Source organism: Zootoca vivipara, chromosome 9, assembly GCF_963506605.1.
Source record: "Zootoca vivipara chromosome 9, rZooViv1.1, whole genome shotgun sequence".
NCBI lineage: Eukaryota > Metazoa > Chordata > Lepidosauria > Squamata > Lacertidae > Zootoca > Zootoca vivipara.
The window spans coordinates 35587326-35604011 of record NC_083284.1 but is presented as its reverse complement, the minus strand read 5'-3'; the positions used below and the strand labels follow the sequence as shown (position 1 = coordinate 35604011).

The window sequence follows — 16686 nt, the reverse complement described above, 5'->3', positions numbered from 1 at the left end:
GTTAGTAATATCTGTAGTTGTGTCATTATGTAAATGAAAATGATTTTTTATTGTGCTGATTTAAAAAATTGTCCAACTAAGTCACGAAGTCCCCTTTTTTGACGTTAGTGGCCATGGTAATAGGTGTTCCAACAGTGCGAAGAGAAAAGGAAAGCTATTTGATGGACACACTGGAATCCCTTTTCAGTGGAATGTCTGAAGCTCAGAAGAAGCATTGTATGATAATTATCTTTGTAGCAGAGGTAAGTTGGCTTGAAATGATTTGTGTTTATGGAAAGAAAATGCAGCAGTCTGTGTTTGACTACAATACAGAAGTGGGGAATCTGTGGCCCTATAGATGTCGTGGGGCACCAATTCTCATCAGCCCTGGCCCACGGATGTTGGGATTCACGGTCCAGAATCCCTTCTACCCCTTTGCTACATTAGAGAATGATATTTATTTATTTATTTATTTAGATTTTGTCAGCTCACACTCTGCCAGCTGATCTCAAGGGGTGGATACATTCAATCTAAAATGATGATTTGTCAGAAATATATATTGAACTACAATGAATAGCAGCAATAAAACTGCTAGCACATTTGGAAAGCTAAGCAGGGACTGGTATGGTTTCAAATTGGATGGGAGTCTGCATGTCAAGATTCTATTATTCTCAGCCAGTGTTTCTCAACCAGTGTGCCTCCAGATGTTTTGGGACTACAACTCCCATCATCCCTAGCTAGCAAGACCAGTGGTCAGGAATGATGGGAGTTGTAGTCCCAAAACATCTGGAGGCACACTGGTTGAGAAACACTGTTCTAAGCAATGGCAAACTAAAGTCAGCAAGCAGATCACTATATTGAGCATTACCCATAAAGACCAGAGTAAGCAGCTAGATCTTGCCCCAACGAGGAAACAAAGCCACTGCTTTGATTAATTCAGGAGCCAGTCATGGGGCTGCAACACTCTTCATGTGGAGATCTGTGGGCACGTGAGAAGCAATCAGGGGGAATCCACCCATTAGTCAATGTGAGTCCCTTGTCTCAGGTGGCATGGTGGTGGATCAGGGTCCTCTGACCTGTCTTCTGAGGCTTCTGGTCTCTACCTACCCACCAATGTTTGGCTGGTTACTGCTGCTGCCCTGCCACCACTAACACCAACCAACCAGCCATGACCTCTGGCTCAGCAGCTGTTCCCTAGGAAGCTAGAAGCCACATAAAGGTAAAGGTACCCTTGACCATTAGGTCCAGTTGTGGACGACTCTGGGGTTGCGCACTCATCTTGCTCTATAGGCAGAACAGCTTCCAGGTTATATGGCCAGCATGACTAAGCCACTTCTGGTGAACCAGAGCAGCACACGGAAACGCCGTTTACCTTCACGCTGGAGCGGTACCTATTTATCTACTTGCACTTTGACGTGCTTTCGAACTGCTAGGTGGGCAGGAGCAGGGACCAAGCAACGGGAGCTCACCCCGTTGTGGGGATTTGAACTGCTGACCTTCTTATTGGCAAGCCCTAGGCTCTGTGGTTTAGACCACAGCACCACCCGTGTCCCTAGAAGCCACATAGGTGCTCCTAATAAAGATGTTGTGAACACAAGCACTTGTTTAAAGTTTCACAGTTTACTACACAGAAGGTCAAAGGACCATCCTTGCTGCTATTGTGACAACAAATAAGTAATGCAGCAGCAACAGGAGGTCAGTGCACGGGGAAGCAGTGACAGCTCGTCCACCTTGGCTCAGGTGGGAAAATGCCTTGCACTAGCCCTGAATGAAATTCTGTTGATGGGCAAGTTGATGCAAAGGAGCACTTTGCAGTGGAAAACAATAAAGAACCAAGGATAAAGATAGTTGGAAGTGCCTATGACGCCTGTACTCTCTCAGAACAGGGGTGCTGGGTATAGGGGGCACAAGGGGCTTCAGCCCCCTTAATACTTTGAAGCAGGGGCCCCAGTAGCAAAAGCTCAGTGGCTTTAAACGGACAATGTAATAGGTAGGAGCTTGAAGAGGGAAGAAACCTTGTAGTTTCTGGAGCAACATTATGCTGTTAGTCTTTAATCAGTGTATAATGTAGATGGAGAAAAACCCCAAGCAGAGACTGCCGAAATGATGATTTTCTTAGGCAGCTCCTGCAAACGAAGGACACATTCTCACATATATTAATGTTGCAAACCTATGGTGATAATCTTTCCATAACTACATAAGTAGTCTTACTGCATATACAGCACAAGATACTGTGGACATATTGTGCAATTGCCCTAAAGGGTCAAATACTGCATACAAGAGTTCAATATTTCTCACAATAGTGCATTATCATGACTTTAATATTTGAATATTTTATGGGTATTCCTGATGGCATTAATGCATAAATGTACAAGAGTAGTAAAAGTAAATAAATAAATAAATAATACTAATAATAAATAATTGATTATTTATACCCCACCCATCAGGCTGGGTTTCCCCAGTCACTCTGGGCGGCTTCCAACAAAACATTAAAATACAATAATTGTGTTCATAGCAAGCTTTAGAACTCCTAGACCAGGCATAGGCAAACTCAACCCTCCAAATGTTTTGGGACTACAACTCCCATCATCCCTAGCTAACAGGACCAGTGGTCAGGGATGATAGGAATTGTAGTCCCAAAACATCTGGAGGGCCGAATTTGCCTATGCCTGTCCTAGAGCACTGCCGTAAAAACAAAAGAAAAGAAAAGAAAAACCTGTCTGGTTATGTTGTGGGAATGTGCTGTAACTTGGTTGCTACAATTTCACATATAAATGCAACAGTTTGGAAACACTTGGAATAAACTGTTGGAAGTTCTCTGTAATGGATGTCCTGAGGCAAGGAAACTGCTTGGGTGAATTTTCTCACCAAAGGTTTGTCGGTGGGGGGAGTTTGTGATTAACTCAGCTGCATTTCCATTATTGAGAACAAATCAGGAGGGTATATAGTTCATTGCTGCAAGGTAAGAGTGATAGATTTTTTTCTAAAAGCAATACTTCTGCATATAATTATGAGGCAAAGTACATACATCTTAATCCTTCTATATAATATAAACAAGTGTGCTGCAGCTTCTTTCTATTTAATTTTTAACATTCATAAAATAAAATTTATTCTGCTGTGTCCATTGTTAAGCGATAGTGACTGTAAAATAGAATAAAATGAATGCACATATGGTTTTCTGTATGATTAGCACAACTTCTGTTTTCAGAACATAGCAGAAATGTTGATTTCTTTTTTAAATTTTTAGGTGGATTTAAAATATGTCAACAGCATTGCAGAAAGCATTAGGAGCCGGTAAGTTTTTTATAATATGTCAGCTTATGGCTACTAAAAATAAGTAATATGCCATTAAAAATACCGCATCAATAAATGTTTACTTATCAGTAACATGGATTACTGTAAAAAATAAAAAATAAAAATATTTTTTATTTTGTTTCGACTACGTCAGACCAACACAGCTACCTACCTACATGGATTACTGTAGCATATACTAAACTAGATATTAACATTTACGGCACTAAGGAAGACAGAAAAATAGGTAATAGTATTGCAAAGTTTAGCTAAATCCTTTAGTTCTCTCTTTCTCTATGACACTACTTTGCATTTATAATCTTTAAATAAGCGAACTTGAGACTACTTTCCACATAATTTAACTATGCCAGCTCAAAGCACCCTTGTGTGTATACTGCAACGAACCCCCTCGCTGACGTTGCCAATAGATTATGAGACGAAAGGGTACAGGGGTAAAGCAATCCCCACTCAATTCCTTACGCCTTAAAATAAACCCCTCAATTCTGGGCTTCCCAGTAAAGAGAGTCTAATTCCAGCTTTCGTGGCCTGATCTCACAAACACTCAGGGCTATTTGAATGATCAACCTCTTGCCTACATAACAGGGACTCCCTCAACTCAGATCCCCACTGTATCAGTCTGCCATACATAGCTGCCAAGTCTCCCGTATTCCCCGGGAAATCCCCGTTTTTCCAGCTGTTCCTAGCTGAAAAAACGGATTTTTTTGGTTTTCCCCAGTTTATTCTGGCGCAGCGGCCATTTTGGAACTGGGCGGAGCATGCTCAGAAGCAACTTTTGATGCTGCTCTGCCCAGTTCCAAAATGGCTGCAGTGCGACTTCTGGCGCGACGGCCATTTTGGAACTGCAAAGCAGCATCAAAAGTCACTTCTGAGCATGCTCCGCCCAGTTCCAAAATGGCAGCAGCGCTACTTCCGGTCTGCTACTTCCGGCCGGTCCCTTATTTCTCCGACAGCAACTTGGCAGGTATGCTGCCATATCACCCTGGCAAACATGTGGCACTCTAGGTTTTCACCATACTGCCTTTCCTGTGTGACTCTAGGACAAAACTATCCCCTTTTCCTTAGGTAAACTTTGCCTTTTTCTGAGTCTCCACCTCTGTGAGTTTTAATACGCTGCTGGAATAACCAAGACGATACTCTTTGGCACAAAAGGAAGATGAATGTTATTTTCTTGAGAACATAGGTTTTTCTTTTTTTAACGATGCATAAGTTTACAAGCTTAGTTACAGTTATACATTAACTCTGTCAGACTTTAACTTCAAGTTATCCTAAGCCTAACCTAAACCACCACTATCCTGGCCCCACACCCTTCTTCTTCCCTCTTCGTCACCACACTCCCACTCTCCCTCTTCCAACTGCCAAAAACTGTTATTCCCTCCTTTTTAAACTGGGCACCATCCTGCCTCCTAAATATGCGCTGTCAGTTAAACTGGAGGTGGAGTAACTCTTTCTAATCCAGGGTGTAATAAATCTTCCATCCTGGGGCTAATCCGTTACAAATACAATACTGAATTCAATTACTTACATTCTATGAGGTAATCAGAAATCTTTACTAGTATCTAGACATTTGGAGTAGCAATTCTTCTACCCTTTTCTAGGGTTTTTTTTGTCTGATTTCAAAATAATACCCTACTTTAATATAATAAAATGTAAAAAGTGCCTCTGTGATGCCAAAGGTATGGAAAATATGGCTTTTAGAGGTTGGTCCCATAGGTTTCCAGGAAGAGACTGGTTGATTCCTGAGGCTGAAGCGTTCATGTGCAGATGCGTATTTGAGGTGTCACATCCCTTCCTTCAGGGCTGCCTAGAGTTTGGAGAACTCTATGTTTGCTGCCTGTGCTAATAGGGCTCTCATGCTAGGGGTACTGTGCTGAATGGGTTGGCTTCTTCTGTTTCCCTGCAGCGTCTGCCTCAGGCGGTGCAAGTGCAAGAGGCAGCACTCTGCCTGCCCCATTGCTTCCACCAACAAGAAGGAGGCATTCTGGCATATGGCACTGCTGTTTGTCTTCTGTGGTCCCAGGTGGAGAAGCCAAGCAACAACGCTTTGAAGAGTGCCCCAACTCCCGCCAAGTTGAGAGGCGAGAGTCAGAGAGGGGCAGGGGGCAGGAGGCACAAATACCCATTTCACCTAAGGTGGCAAAACAGGACAGGCCACCCCTGAATGTAGTGGTGGCATATCTCAAGCCACAGAGTAATTGCAACAGAGGATCGCTTTGCCCAAGTCTGCAATACACATACACAGGAAAAATAAATGTTTTTTGCTAATAAAATGTGCAAATGTCCTCCCACAAGCATAAACAAACATGAATAAGCCCTTGATCCTGTACAGTTTGTACCTCTGAACAGAAGTTCACCAGAAGAGAATACTGTTTTTCTTTTTTTCTTTTCTTAGCTTCCCAGAGGAGGCACTTTCTGGAGTTCTAGAGGTTGTATCTCCCCCTGCTTCCTATTATCCCAAGCTCTCCAATCTCAAGACATCATTAGGGGATTCAAGTAAGAGAGTAAGGTATGAAAGGCGGCGTGTGAGGATTTCAGACAGCACGTTATTAAGCGTTTTAAAAAGAGGGTTGTTTTATTTATTTTAAAGTGAATATCTTGGTTTTAAAGCTTCGTTCCCAAATCAGCTCTCAGTATCTTAAAACTACAAGGCATGGTTCAGTCAACAAATGCCACAAATGCAAATATAAGGAAAATAGTTCACCCCAGGGTGGGGCAGCTGCAGCTTAGAGGAAGCCCTGGAGGCTTGGCCTTTCAGCTCTGATCGGTCTCTGGAGCATGGGGTCAGCACCCTTCCCCACCAGCAGCCCTAGTCTTGGGCCCCATGGCAGCAGCCAACTGACTCCCAAGTAAACCTGGGGCGGAGACTCACGGAAGGACACCCTCACCACTGTTGCTGCGGAATCAGTGTAACCTCCCCACCTGTGGTGGAGTGTAGACTGGCAGGAGTGCTTCTGTCAGCATCATTGAGCACACTCAGATGCTTCCCCCCGTTCAATATCTGTCAATGTTGGCAGTATCCAGCTCTCATTGTGACCCCTCTCTCCCCCAGCTGCCACCACAGGGCCATCTTGCCCTGGGGGGAGTAGAGAAGACAGAAGCTTGAGGAACAATCAACCTCCAGTCCCCATTGTGGCCCCTGCCTCCCTCAACTGTCTCCACAGGGGCTTCTTGCCACGAGGGAAGTGAGAACATATTCTTCCAAGCAAAGAATATGCCTTTTTCATTTTATCGTAATATTTTTTTAAAATGATAGTTATACTCACAAAAATCTTATGCAAACTGTTTTTTTTGAAATCCGTCTGAAAAGAGGTATATCAATTACTTAAACAAATAAATTTAAAATGCCTATGAGCCATTACTACTTTTAGTAAGAGGTAGTCAATAAGGCCTAGATCCAGGAGCGCAACAGTTCCTTTCTGGGGAATATGACCCCACCCAGGCGAAGTACTGTATATCCATAAACTTCTTGTCTGCACTGAGTGTTTATTTGCTATTATTCAGTTTGTTGCTGATTTCAGGCAAACATTTTAAGCTGACATCTACACACCTTGTTGAAAAGGAAAGGAGAAATAAGAGCTGGATGTCACTTGTGTATTGTTGGCAACGCTCTCCAGACCTCCAGACAATCTCTCCTAAAATTTCATGCAGAAGTTTAAAATCATGGTAGAAACAATAAATTTCTGCAGAACCCTGCACAGGATAATTACTTATGGTTATTATTCTGTTTGATTAAAAATGTAAATCAATTAGTTTGGATTTCTTATAAACAAACAAACACAAACAAACAAACAAACAAACAAACAGAAGTCTTCTAACACCACCTTTTGAAACTTCCCAGTAAGGTAGGATGAGAGTCAGAGTAACTCAGGGCTTCCAACTTGAAGCCTATGTAGATACCAGTGCAGGAAAAAACTGGGGTTGATACACTGAAAGTTGCTGATAAATCCAAGGGAAACAACGAAGTTACAGTCCCTGTTGTCACTCTCCCAGTGTAGATTATTAGCCAGGGTCACCAAGGCAGTTTCCATCCTCACTACCATCCAGAAAACTAGATTGAAATACTGTAGGTATAGATAAGAGTTTGCCTGTGTCTGTCTAAAATCTAGTATAAAAGTAAGCTCCTCTTTAAAAAATAATAATAATTTGTTGCCTCCGTTTAGATGGAGAACAAAACAGAATTTGGATTATAGCTTCTTAATGATGTATGCCCAACCAAGGGGAACTTACTATTTACAGGTAAGTTCACATGCTACATAAATTGCTGCACTAATTAAATTAGTTTTTCTTCTGTCCTTTGTAGTTGTGCTACTATTAGCAACATTTTCAACGCAGTTTAAAGAAATAAACCCTCTTATCTGCATCTTCTTCTTTTTCCTTATGTAAGCTATAAATTTCTTTTCTTTTTTAAGGCCAGTGTCTCTGTAAATCAATAAAAGGTTGAGGGAGGTTTAGATAAAATTGTGTCAATATTTTCAGTGCAGTCATTCACAATTTCTGAAGTCCACGAGGGTCCCTTGAGAGACTTTTAGTCATGCCTGGGAACAGATAATGGCTGTACAGGAGCCATAAGAACAGGCAGCCAAATCCCTCTTCACCTGGGGTGAATTGTAATTATTCTCTGTGTCCATTTAGGTCTGCTTCATCCTGAGATAATTAGGCATTTCCAAAGCTGAAAGCATCTTTGAGAAGCTCTGTTTCAGGAGTTGTTAGAAAGTGCTTTTTATTAACACTCAAGGGAGATGAAATGAAAACATTAAGAACTACAGCAGCTTTTAGCAGCTTGATTCAGAACTCATGCCAAAAAAACAAACAAACAAAAAAACTGGAACATTTATTGGGAGTACTGTTTCACTTCAGCATTCTTGGCACCCACAGCTTTTCACAAGATGATGTTCTTATTTGTAGCAATTAAACATATATATATTAGTGGAAAGCAAGCAGGTTATTCATTGAAGAGACAGATCAAATTGTTAAAGTAAAAGTGAAGCAGTTCCAGTGAGAAAACTATGCAATAAGGCATATCATTTTACCTATTGTTTGATGAGGGAAAATGCTAATGTTTAAACAACCTTTAGCTTCGATTATCCAATTTCCACATTTGAATCTCCTCAGAAGACATCTTATTATTTCTACTGCGCCAAATTTAAACTTCTCAATTAAAGTCATTAAACAGCACTGTTCATATGTAGTTAATATGTTGGGTTTTTTTTAACAATCTTTGCTACTTTTTAATCAGCCTACTAGTGATGATTCTGACTCTCCACCTTCTCACTCTATCGCTGTGATGCTTATATGCAGTGCTTTTTTACCTTTAAAAATGTGTAGGGGTACTCTTATTTTCCTACTTATATTGAAATACTGCCCCTCAAACTTAGATTCACAAAATGTTTAAGGGTATGCATACCCCTGCATCCCCCCAGAAAAAAGCACTGCTTATATGCCACCCAAAGGATTATCCAATTTTGTGTTCATCCTGCAAACCCATTTTCCAGGATATAGCGATGCCTTTTCTATGCTTCCATTTCTTGATCAAGGTGTCTCCCCTGCCAGGTAAATCTGTGCTGGCCGGTGACTGTAATAAATATTTACTACTACTACTTCCATTTCTGCTAATCTACAATGGAGTACAGAAGTGACTTATATTTATATTGATACCCTGTTGCCATTTCGTTTCCCTTTGCTTATTTCATTTATTTTTCTGGAAGCAACAAAATTATCTGTAAAGGGTCTCCAGATCTATGGCTGCAATTGAAAAAAAGTTGATTTCTTTTTCAGCTAGAAGATGATATTATAGCGAAACCATCATATATACAAACAATCAGTGAGTTTATTGTGCTGCAGGACTCAAAGGAGTGGCTGTTTCTTGAATTTTCTCAGCTTGGGTTTATCGGTAAGTAAAGCAACATTATCCAAGACTGCAAAGGAGCAGCCTTAGCAAGAGAGGAAGTGTGTGCCTATTATCAGCAACAACTTTGCTCCTAAATTAGGAATGAATTTTTCATTCATTCATGATAGTAGGCTGAACTGAAGGAGGGGTGTGCTGAAATCTGACACCAGTTTCTCAAAAGTTTTATTTCTCTTCTAAAGAGGCTTTTGTTTTTCTGACACATTCATAGGGTGCATTAGAATTCCTTTAGAATTTCTGTGGATGAGGTTGAGCTTACTTTATGGTAGCAAGATGGCCAAGAGTGGTATGCTTGTGTTTCTCCCATTAAACATTTCTCCACTGCTCTGCAGCCTCCCTGGTTGTCCATGTTTCCTGATCAGAAAAAGCCCCATGGGAGGATATATCTTGTGACATCTTTCCTGGGCTTTAACTGAATTGTGGAAAATTGAGGAAGCTGGCTACCAAGTGCCCAACAGCAGTGCACTTGCTGATTTTTTTAAGGACAGTCCTTCCTTTCATCATTCCAAAAAAAGTTTCCACACAGATTTATTTAACAGTGAATAGACTTTACTTTTGAAAAGGCTAGTGTGACAAACAGCTATCAGGCACATGCTAGGCAGTGTCCCTGCCTTCTCACACAGCCTATGACATCATGGATTTTTCAGGAATCCCAGGCATCTGGGTAGGCTTCAGAATGCAGACCAACAGAGATATAACTTGCAGAATGAAAAGATGCTCACAACACCCTTCAGCTACTTCTAAAGTAATATAGGTGGAACGAAAGCCTCACTAGAGAATTTAACCAAACTTCCCCTCCCCTTGGACAATCATTGGATGCAGTTTCTTTTCTTATTAATTTATGGGAAATGGTTGACGGGTTGGATCAAGGAAATGTTGAACTCAACATTATGACGGCATAATGATTTCTAAACCTATGAGGCAGATCCAAGGAACAATCAGTGGAATTAACCTGTAACGGAACCAAAATAGAGTATCTGTAGGTCTGCGGGTTTTTAAGTTCTTCCATTAATAAATCACCTTGATCAAACAAAGAAAGCAAAACATGACCCAAGTAAATTAGCAGGTACTTAGATTACATATAATCTCCAGAACATGCACTTAGAAACAATGCAGAATACTGCGTAAGCAACTGTTGGAACAACATCAACTAGTTCTGCATGTTTTGTTCTTCCTTCAGGGTTCATCGGGATAGGTGATAAATTCAATTCAGTTAGTATTTAAAGGCAAACCTGCCCAATTCATACAAGATACAAACTGAAACAAAACCATCCTTCAAAATTTGCACATCTCTAAATTTTGCAGTGCAGTTCTCCGGTCAAATGATATGTACAAAAAATGCATACACTAGCGCAAAGTGTGCATAAAACTGCATATAATCATGGAAACAACATGCACAAATGCATTCTTTTGTGCTTTACTGTGCAGTATGGAAAGTTGTGATTTACCTCTCCCTTTTTGAAAACATCATTTTCAGGAAAACTATTCCGATGCAGAGACTTGCCACTGATAGTTGAATTTTTGTTAATGTTCTACAAAGATAAGCCAATTGACTGGCTTCTAGACCACTTACTTTCGGTTAAAGTTTGCAGTCCAGAGAAAGATGCAGTAAGTACTACAATTATTAACCAAAGTAAGTTGCATGGGGGTGGGGCAGATGGGCAAACACTGACAATACAATTACATTTTAGAACAAAAAGAGAAGGAAATTGTTGCCGATTGCTTACACAACTGGAATTTCCAAACAACCATTGGGCAAATGGATAGCATGAGTTCACAATAATTAACTCAACCAAATTCCATAAATTTCCGTGTCAATCATGTCACCCCACTATGAAAAAATACATATTCCATTATTCTGTAAGTCTGAATGTAATACTGTATACTGTAACATGACAGAAACAGAAATAATGAACACAAAATTCAAAAAAACTGCTGTTATGTACAAAATAATTTAATAAATCCAATTTAAGCTGTTGATCATTTGCATTTTATCTGTTGATATTATTGTAGTTTTTTAATTGGTTTAAATTGTGGATATGTTATGGGTATTTTATTTTAAAATGCAGCTAGATTTGTGCACAAATATTTGCATGTGATATTCCATTAGAATTATACATCTGAGTTTATATATTATTCTGTCATTTTCAAGACTGGTATTGCTTTATATGTTTTAATAAGATGTGGTTTGTTTGTTTGTTTGTTTGTTTGTTTGTTTGTTTGTTTGCTTATTTATTGCTTACATGTAGATCTAAGCTTTTCCTTCATTGAACTCAAGGTATAATACTCTATTTTCCCCCTCATTTAATCCCCACAACAACCCTCTGAAGCAGGTTAGATTGAGAGGCAGTGACTGACCCAATATTGCCCAGAGAGCTTCATAGCTGAGTGGGAATCTGAACTCTGGTTTCCCAGGTCTTAGTCCAACACTTAAAGCACTATGCCACACTGAATCCTAATAAAACCATATCTGCTGGAATATTGGACCTAATTTTGAAGTTGATCAGTTGAGTTGATCTGTAATTAAACAGTTAGCCCTACATTTTAAAAAATCTTACTCTTTCCCTTATTCTTTGTTGGCACATAAATACTAAACTTGAATTGAGTTTGTGTGTAGTCTTTTTCAACAAATATCTTTAAAGTTAAATAGAAGCCTACAACCAAAGAATTGGGTAATTAGTTTAAATTGATATATGTATGATATTTCTTTAATGTTTATCCCACCCCACCCCTGGCTACTGTGTCTTAGCTCTCATTGCTTCCTTAGGGTTGCAGCACTTCCAGTAAAACAGGCTTTAGGCACTGTGATATTTCTTTAGAGCCCCTCTCTCACTAGTCTCTGCTTGCTTCAGCTCCTTGTCTCATCTACATGTTGAGTGAAGAGATCCCTGCCCCCCTCTTAAGGGTGAACACTGCAAATGCAGCAAGCAACACAAGCAGAGGGACAATGACCTTGCTGAGTTGGTAATGTGAGAACAACCCCACCCCCCATGCACTAGAGTGATGACTTTTTCATTTTTTTTCTCAAAAATTATTTCCTGTAGCACAAATGGACGAACTTTTGCCTATTAATGACTAAAATGAGGTATATTCCATTGAAATATTTAAAAAGGTTACGCACAAACTGTTTTAAATTTTTTTGTATGCTGTTTTACCATTTCATAAAATTGTATTAACAATTCTATATATATTTCGTATCAAATTTGGACACAATACCACATTCCACAATGGGGAGTGTTCTTAGCAACATAGGGTATACAAATTTCACACCTGCGCAAGGTAAAAGCCCCTTTTTGGGACCTCAAAACTCAGCCAGCAGACCCTGCCAGGCATGCTGGGAAAAGAACCTACAGGAGAGGAAGCAAAACATTGTCCTCTAGTGGCGTCTATACTGTTACTGCAGCTAAAAAAAGCTTCCTTGTGTGTTTGATGACCCTATATATGTGACTCTAAAGCTTGGGTTCAATTTTATATCTGCTTACAGTGACTTCAAAAATGGTCAAAAAACTGATAATTTTTTAAAAATCGTTTTGTGCATGAGGTTTTCTTTATCAAATCTCTTTGAAAGTAAGATTTTATCTAATCTTTAATGAAAGCTCATCAAATTATGATACAGGGAAATGAGGTTGTAAAAAAGTCATCACCCTAGAGCAGGCATCCCCAAACTGCGGCCCTCCAGATGTTTTGGCCTACAACTCCCATGATCCCTAGCTAACAGGACCAGTGGTCAGGGATGATGGGAATTGTAGTCTAAAACATCTGGAGGGCCGAAGTTTGGGGATGCCTGCCCTAGAGTGTCCACAGTCAGTTCAGCACCACAAGCATAACCAAGTATAGGTGGTTTGTTCAACTGTGACGGAATATATTTTGCAATAGAAAGTTATAAATATGTAGAGAAACTGAAATGCAGCTGAATGTGGTTGCTTCCTTCTGTTGTTGTTTTACATGAAATGGTTTTGTTTTCAGAAACACTGTGAACGCCAAAAGACCTATTTGCGCATCCGTTATAGCCCATCTCTCTTTCAGCATGTGGGAATTCATTCTTCTTTGGCTGGGAAAATACAGAAATTGAAAGTAAGTTCTATTAGTCATTTGCTTCTTTCTCAACAACACGGTGTCAATAGTGTAGAAATACAACCATCACCAAGTTCAAAGGGAAGGCAAATAAAGTGCTAGAGACTTTGTGGAAGCAGTGCACAGATGCCAACACTAGTCACTGCCCTGCACGGTGTCTGCTAGCAAAACAAATCACAGTCCCCAATTGCCGTTAGTGATTGGGTGATTAGTGCTCAAGAATGCAAGTACACCTGCTTGAATGTTACCTCACCCTTCTTTAGCTTACAGATGAAGAATGTGGGGATTGCCAGCTCTATGCTCCCCAGCTGCAAGTGACAGCTCCATGGAGCCAAGAAATAGCCTTACAGGGTATTTTCAGAGCTACACAGAGCTGACATTTTCAGCAGGGGGTTATGGGTCTGGCCCAACAATCAATAGCTGCATGTGTTTTATAGTTTGAGAGTTTGCTCTGAACTGGTTGCCCTAGCCTTCTGTTTCTCCCACCCATTGCCCTGCCTTGCCCAAGGTAAGAATTATTTTCCTGAGGAAGTGGGGTAGATGAAATTGGTAGGGAGGGTAGAGAGGAATTTTGCTACTCAAGTGTTCAAGATTTTGACTTTTCTGTAATAGCATCACGACCATGGAACACCGTCCCTAGAGGGTGTTGTACACTACTGTACTTTGGAATCCATCTATATGAAAGGTAGTTTGGAAATTTTATATATATATATATATATATATATATATATATATATATATATATATATATATATAATTGAATGGTTGATTGTTCAACCTGAGAAGCTCAATTAATTTCAGGGCTAAGCAGCTGAGTGCAGTTTGCCCATCCCTAATGGTCATAGAACTATGGGTCACTGTTTCTTCTTTAGAGATGAATGAATACCTCTTGTTTTTATACCCCACCCTGCAAAGTGGCTGAAATTTTGGGCTAGTTTGCATGCAGGCGAAGTTTCTTTCAAAAAATGGTGCATAAAACGTAAAGATTTATTTAGATGATCTATGTATGTATGACATGCACAGAATGGGAGTGAGATTATAGCAGCAGGTTTCATTCTCAGGGCTGGCCCAAAACATTTTGCTTCCTGAGTTGGAGCACTACATTTGTCCAAAGTCAAGGTGCATAATAACCAAGAGTGGCTATGTTATTTTGGAACTGGAGGCAACAAAATCTCACATGCATCTTTTTGAATAAAATTACCACAATAAATTAAGTAACTTGGAATTACCTGCTCTTTCATACTCCCCAAATCAGCTGCCCGAGGTAGCCATCTCACTCTGCCAGATGGTAGGGCTGGCTCTGCAACACTCAGCCTAACTTTTTTCAGTTAGGCTATCGTAGCACATTCCATTTCACTGTGAGAGCCATCCAGAGCTGCATGCTTGTACACCTGCTCAGTCTGCTAACTGTTGATGGGCAACTCTAAGGCTTCTGCTCTCTCTTCTTATGGTTCTATATTTTTATATCAGATTTGCAGCAGGTGATCATTCAAATAGAAAACTATCCAGACAGCCTTTCAAATAAAGGACTGTCCCATATGAAATAGGTGGACATGTGGCTTTCTTTCTGCGCCTGAGGTTCACCACCGCAGTCTAGTAAATGCATTTATGTTGATACCTGGATCTTGCTCCTCTCCTACATGAATACCCTGTTCTTGCACTGGTTGTTTGAAAAGAGTTATAGTTTACACTTCATTAGTGACTGCCACTGATGTTATTTGCAAAATGTTCAGTGATGCATCCATGACTATAATTTACAACACATTTAAATTATAAAGATTATGGTTGTCTTTGCCATTCATTTTGTTGATAACTTTGTATTTCACTCTCTTTATATGAAAATATACATTTATGTCTTACAGGATAGAGACTTTGGCAAAAATGCATTTATTACAGCACATGTCAACCCAGCTGCAGAAGTGACAACAAGTCTAAAAGCATTCCAGCACTATACCCTAGAAAAAGCTTATAAAGGAATAGAATATTTCTGGGCTTTTGCTCCTGTGGCTGGAGATTATATTCTGTTCAGCTTTTCGCAGCCAATAAAAATACAAAGGTAGGTATTACAATGCAAGAACATTTCCTCTAATTTGTTTCTCATCCAAATTGCCCTCCCCAAGCTCTTTAATCTCTCCCATGGGTGAAAAAGCTGGACATTGGGATGTGAGAGAAATTCAGTTCAGTTTGCATTTACAGTCTAATCTACCTATTCTGCATTTCCTGAAACAATATGCAAACCAAGACACATTTTTATGAATTTTGCAATGAATTTATCTGTTGTGACGTGGGGTTCGTGATTTCAGCTCTCTTGATATAATATGCTGGAGACAGTTCTCTAATAACACAATCACCTTCTCAATCCAGCCCACGGACGGTCCAGGAATCAGCGTGTTTTTACATGAATAGAATGTGTCCTTTTATTTAAAATGCATCTCTGGGTTATTTGTGGGGCATAGAAATTTGTTCATATTTTTTTTCAAAATATAGTCCGGCCCACCACATGGTCTGAGGGACGGTGGACCGGCCCACGGCTGAAAAAGGTTGCTGACCCCTGGTCTGGAGCCCCACAAGTCCCTCTCTCACCACAAGGAAAAGGAAGATTCCACTCTGCTTTTTCTCCCAAGGCCAAACTGAAACAGATGAAATTCTGCCCCCCAAGGAGGTCAAATGGGAATTTTGCCACAGGTTTTAATAGATCCAGGGCTCCCCCCCCAGCCAAAAAAATAGCTCAAGGCTTCTGGTTCCCAGTTTTCTATTTTAAAGTCTCTGGGCTGTACACAAAGTATGTTTCTAGCAACGCTGCTTTGGGGGAAATAACCGTGATTTAAACGCTTATCGATCACAGTTCGGAAAGTAGCTGTTTATGCATATCAATAAGCTTATCACTCTTCCCTATAGCACCTGTAACCAAAACGTTGTTTGCCCCCCCCCCATGATTAAAAAAAATACAATACGACCTTGAGAGAGCTAAAACGCCTGCTTTATTATTATTATTATTATTCAGCAACAGAATTTTGCCAATGCAGAGGCTTAAAAGGGGCAGCTGTCTAAACGGTAGGCAAAAGCAACCACACATAACACACTCTAAGAACATGATGTCACATACAAAAGGGTGGATGTGCAAATCACCCCAACACACACACACACACACACACACACACACACACACACACACACTCCAGATTCCTCCTTTTTTGCACACAATATACAGCACTGCACAGGGAGGAAAAAGAGATGCAAGATAAGCACTATGATCTACTTTCAGAATTAAAATCTGGCAGTGATCTACCCCTGTTTTTGGGGGGGAGGAGAGCTCTGTTTTTTTAAATTTTAAAAAGTTCTTTATTCCAATTATTAAAACATTACATAACGAATGAAAATATAACATAATATAACATGAAAACATAATGAAAACATAA

At 40.1% G+C, this 16686-nt stretch overlaps 1 protein-coding gene across 2 annotated transcripts in view; it reads left to right on the top strand.

Moving 5' to 3' along the window:
• The window catches only part of MGAT4D (MGAT4 family member D), a 41627-nt gene that overhangs the window by 12981 nt on the left and 11960 nt on the right, over positions 1–16686 (top strand). For both annotated transcript variants that reach the window (XM_060278613.1, XM_060278612.1), the window contains exons 4-11: positions 109–242; positions 3227–3273; positions 5681–5794; positions 7449–7524; positions 9064–9178; positions 10671–10801; positions 13160–13267; positions 15130–15323. In XM_060278613.1, coding sequence (XP_060134596.1) covers positions 109–242; positions 3227–3273; positions 5681–5794; positions 7449–7524; positions 9064–9178; positions 10671–10801; positions 13160–13267; positions 15130–15323 — 919 coding nt within the window. The remainder of the gene's footprint in view (positions 1–108; positions 243–3226; positions 3274–5680; positions 5795–7448; positions 7525–9063; positions 9179–10670; positions 10802–13159; positions 13268–15129; positions 15324–16686) is intronic.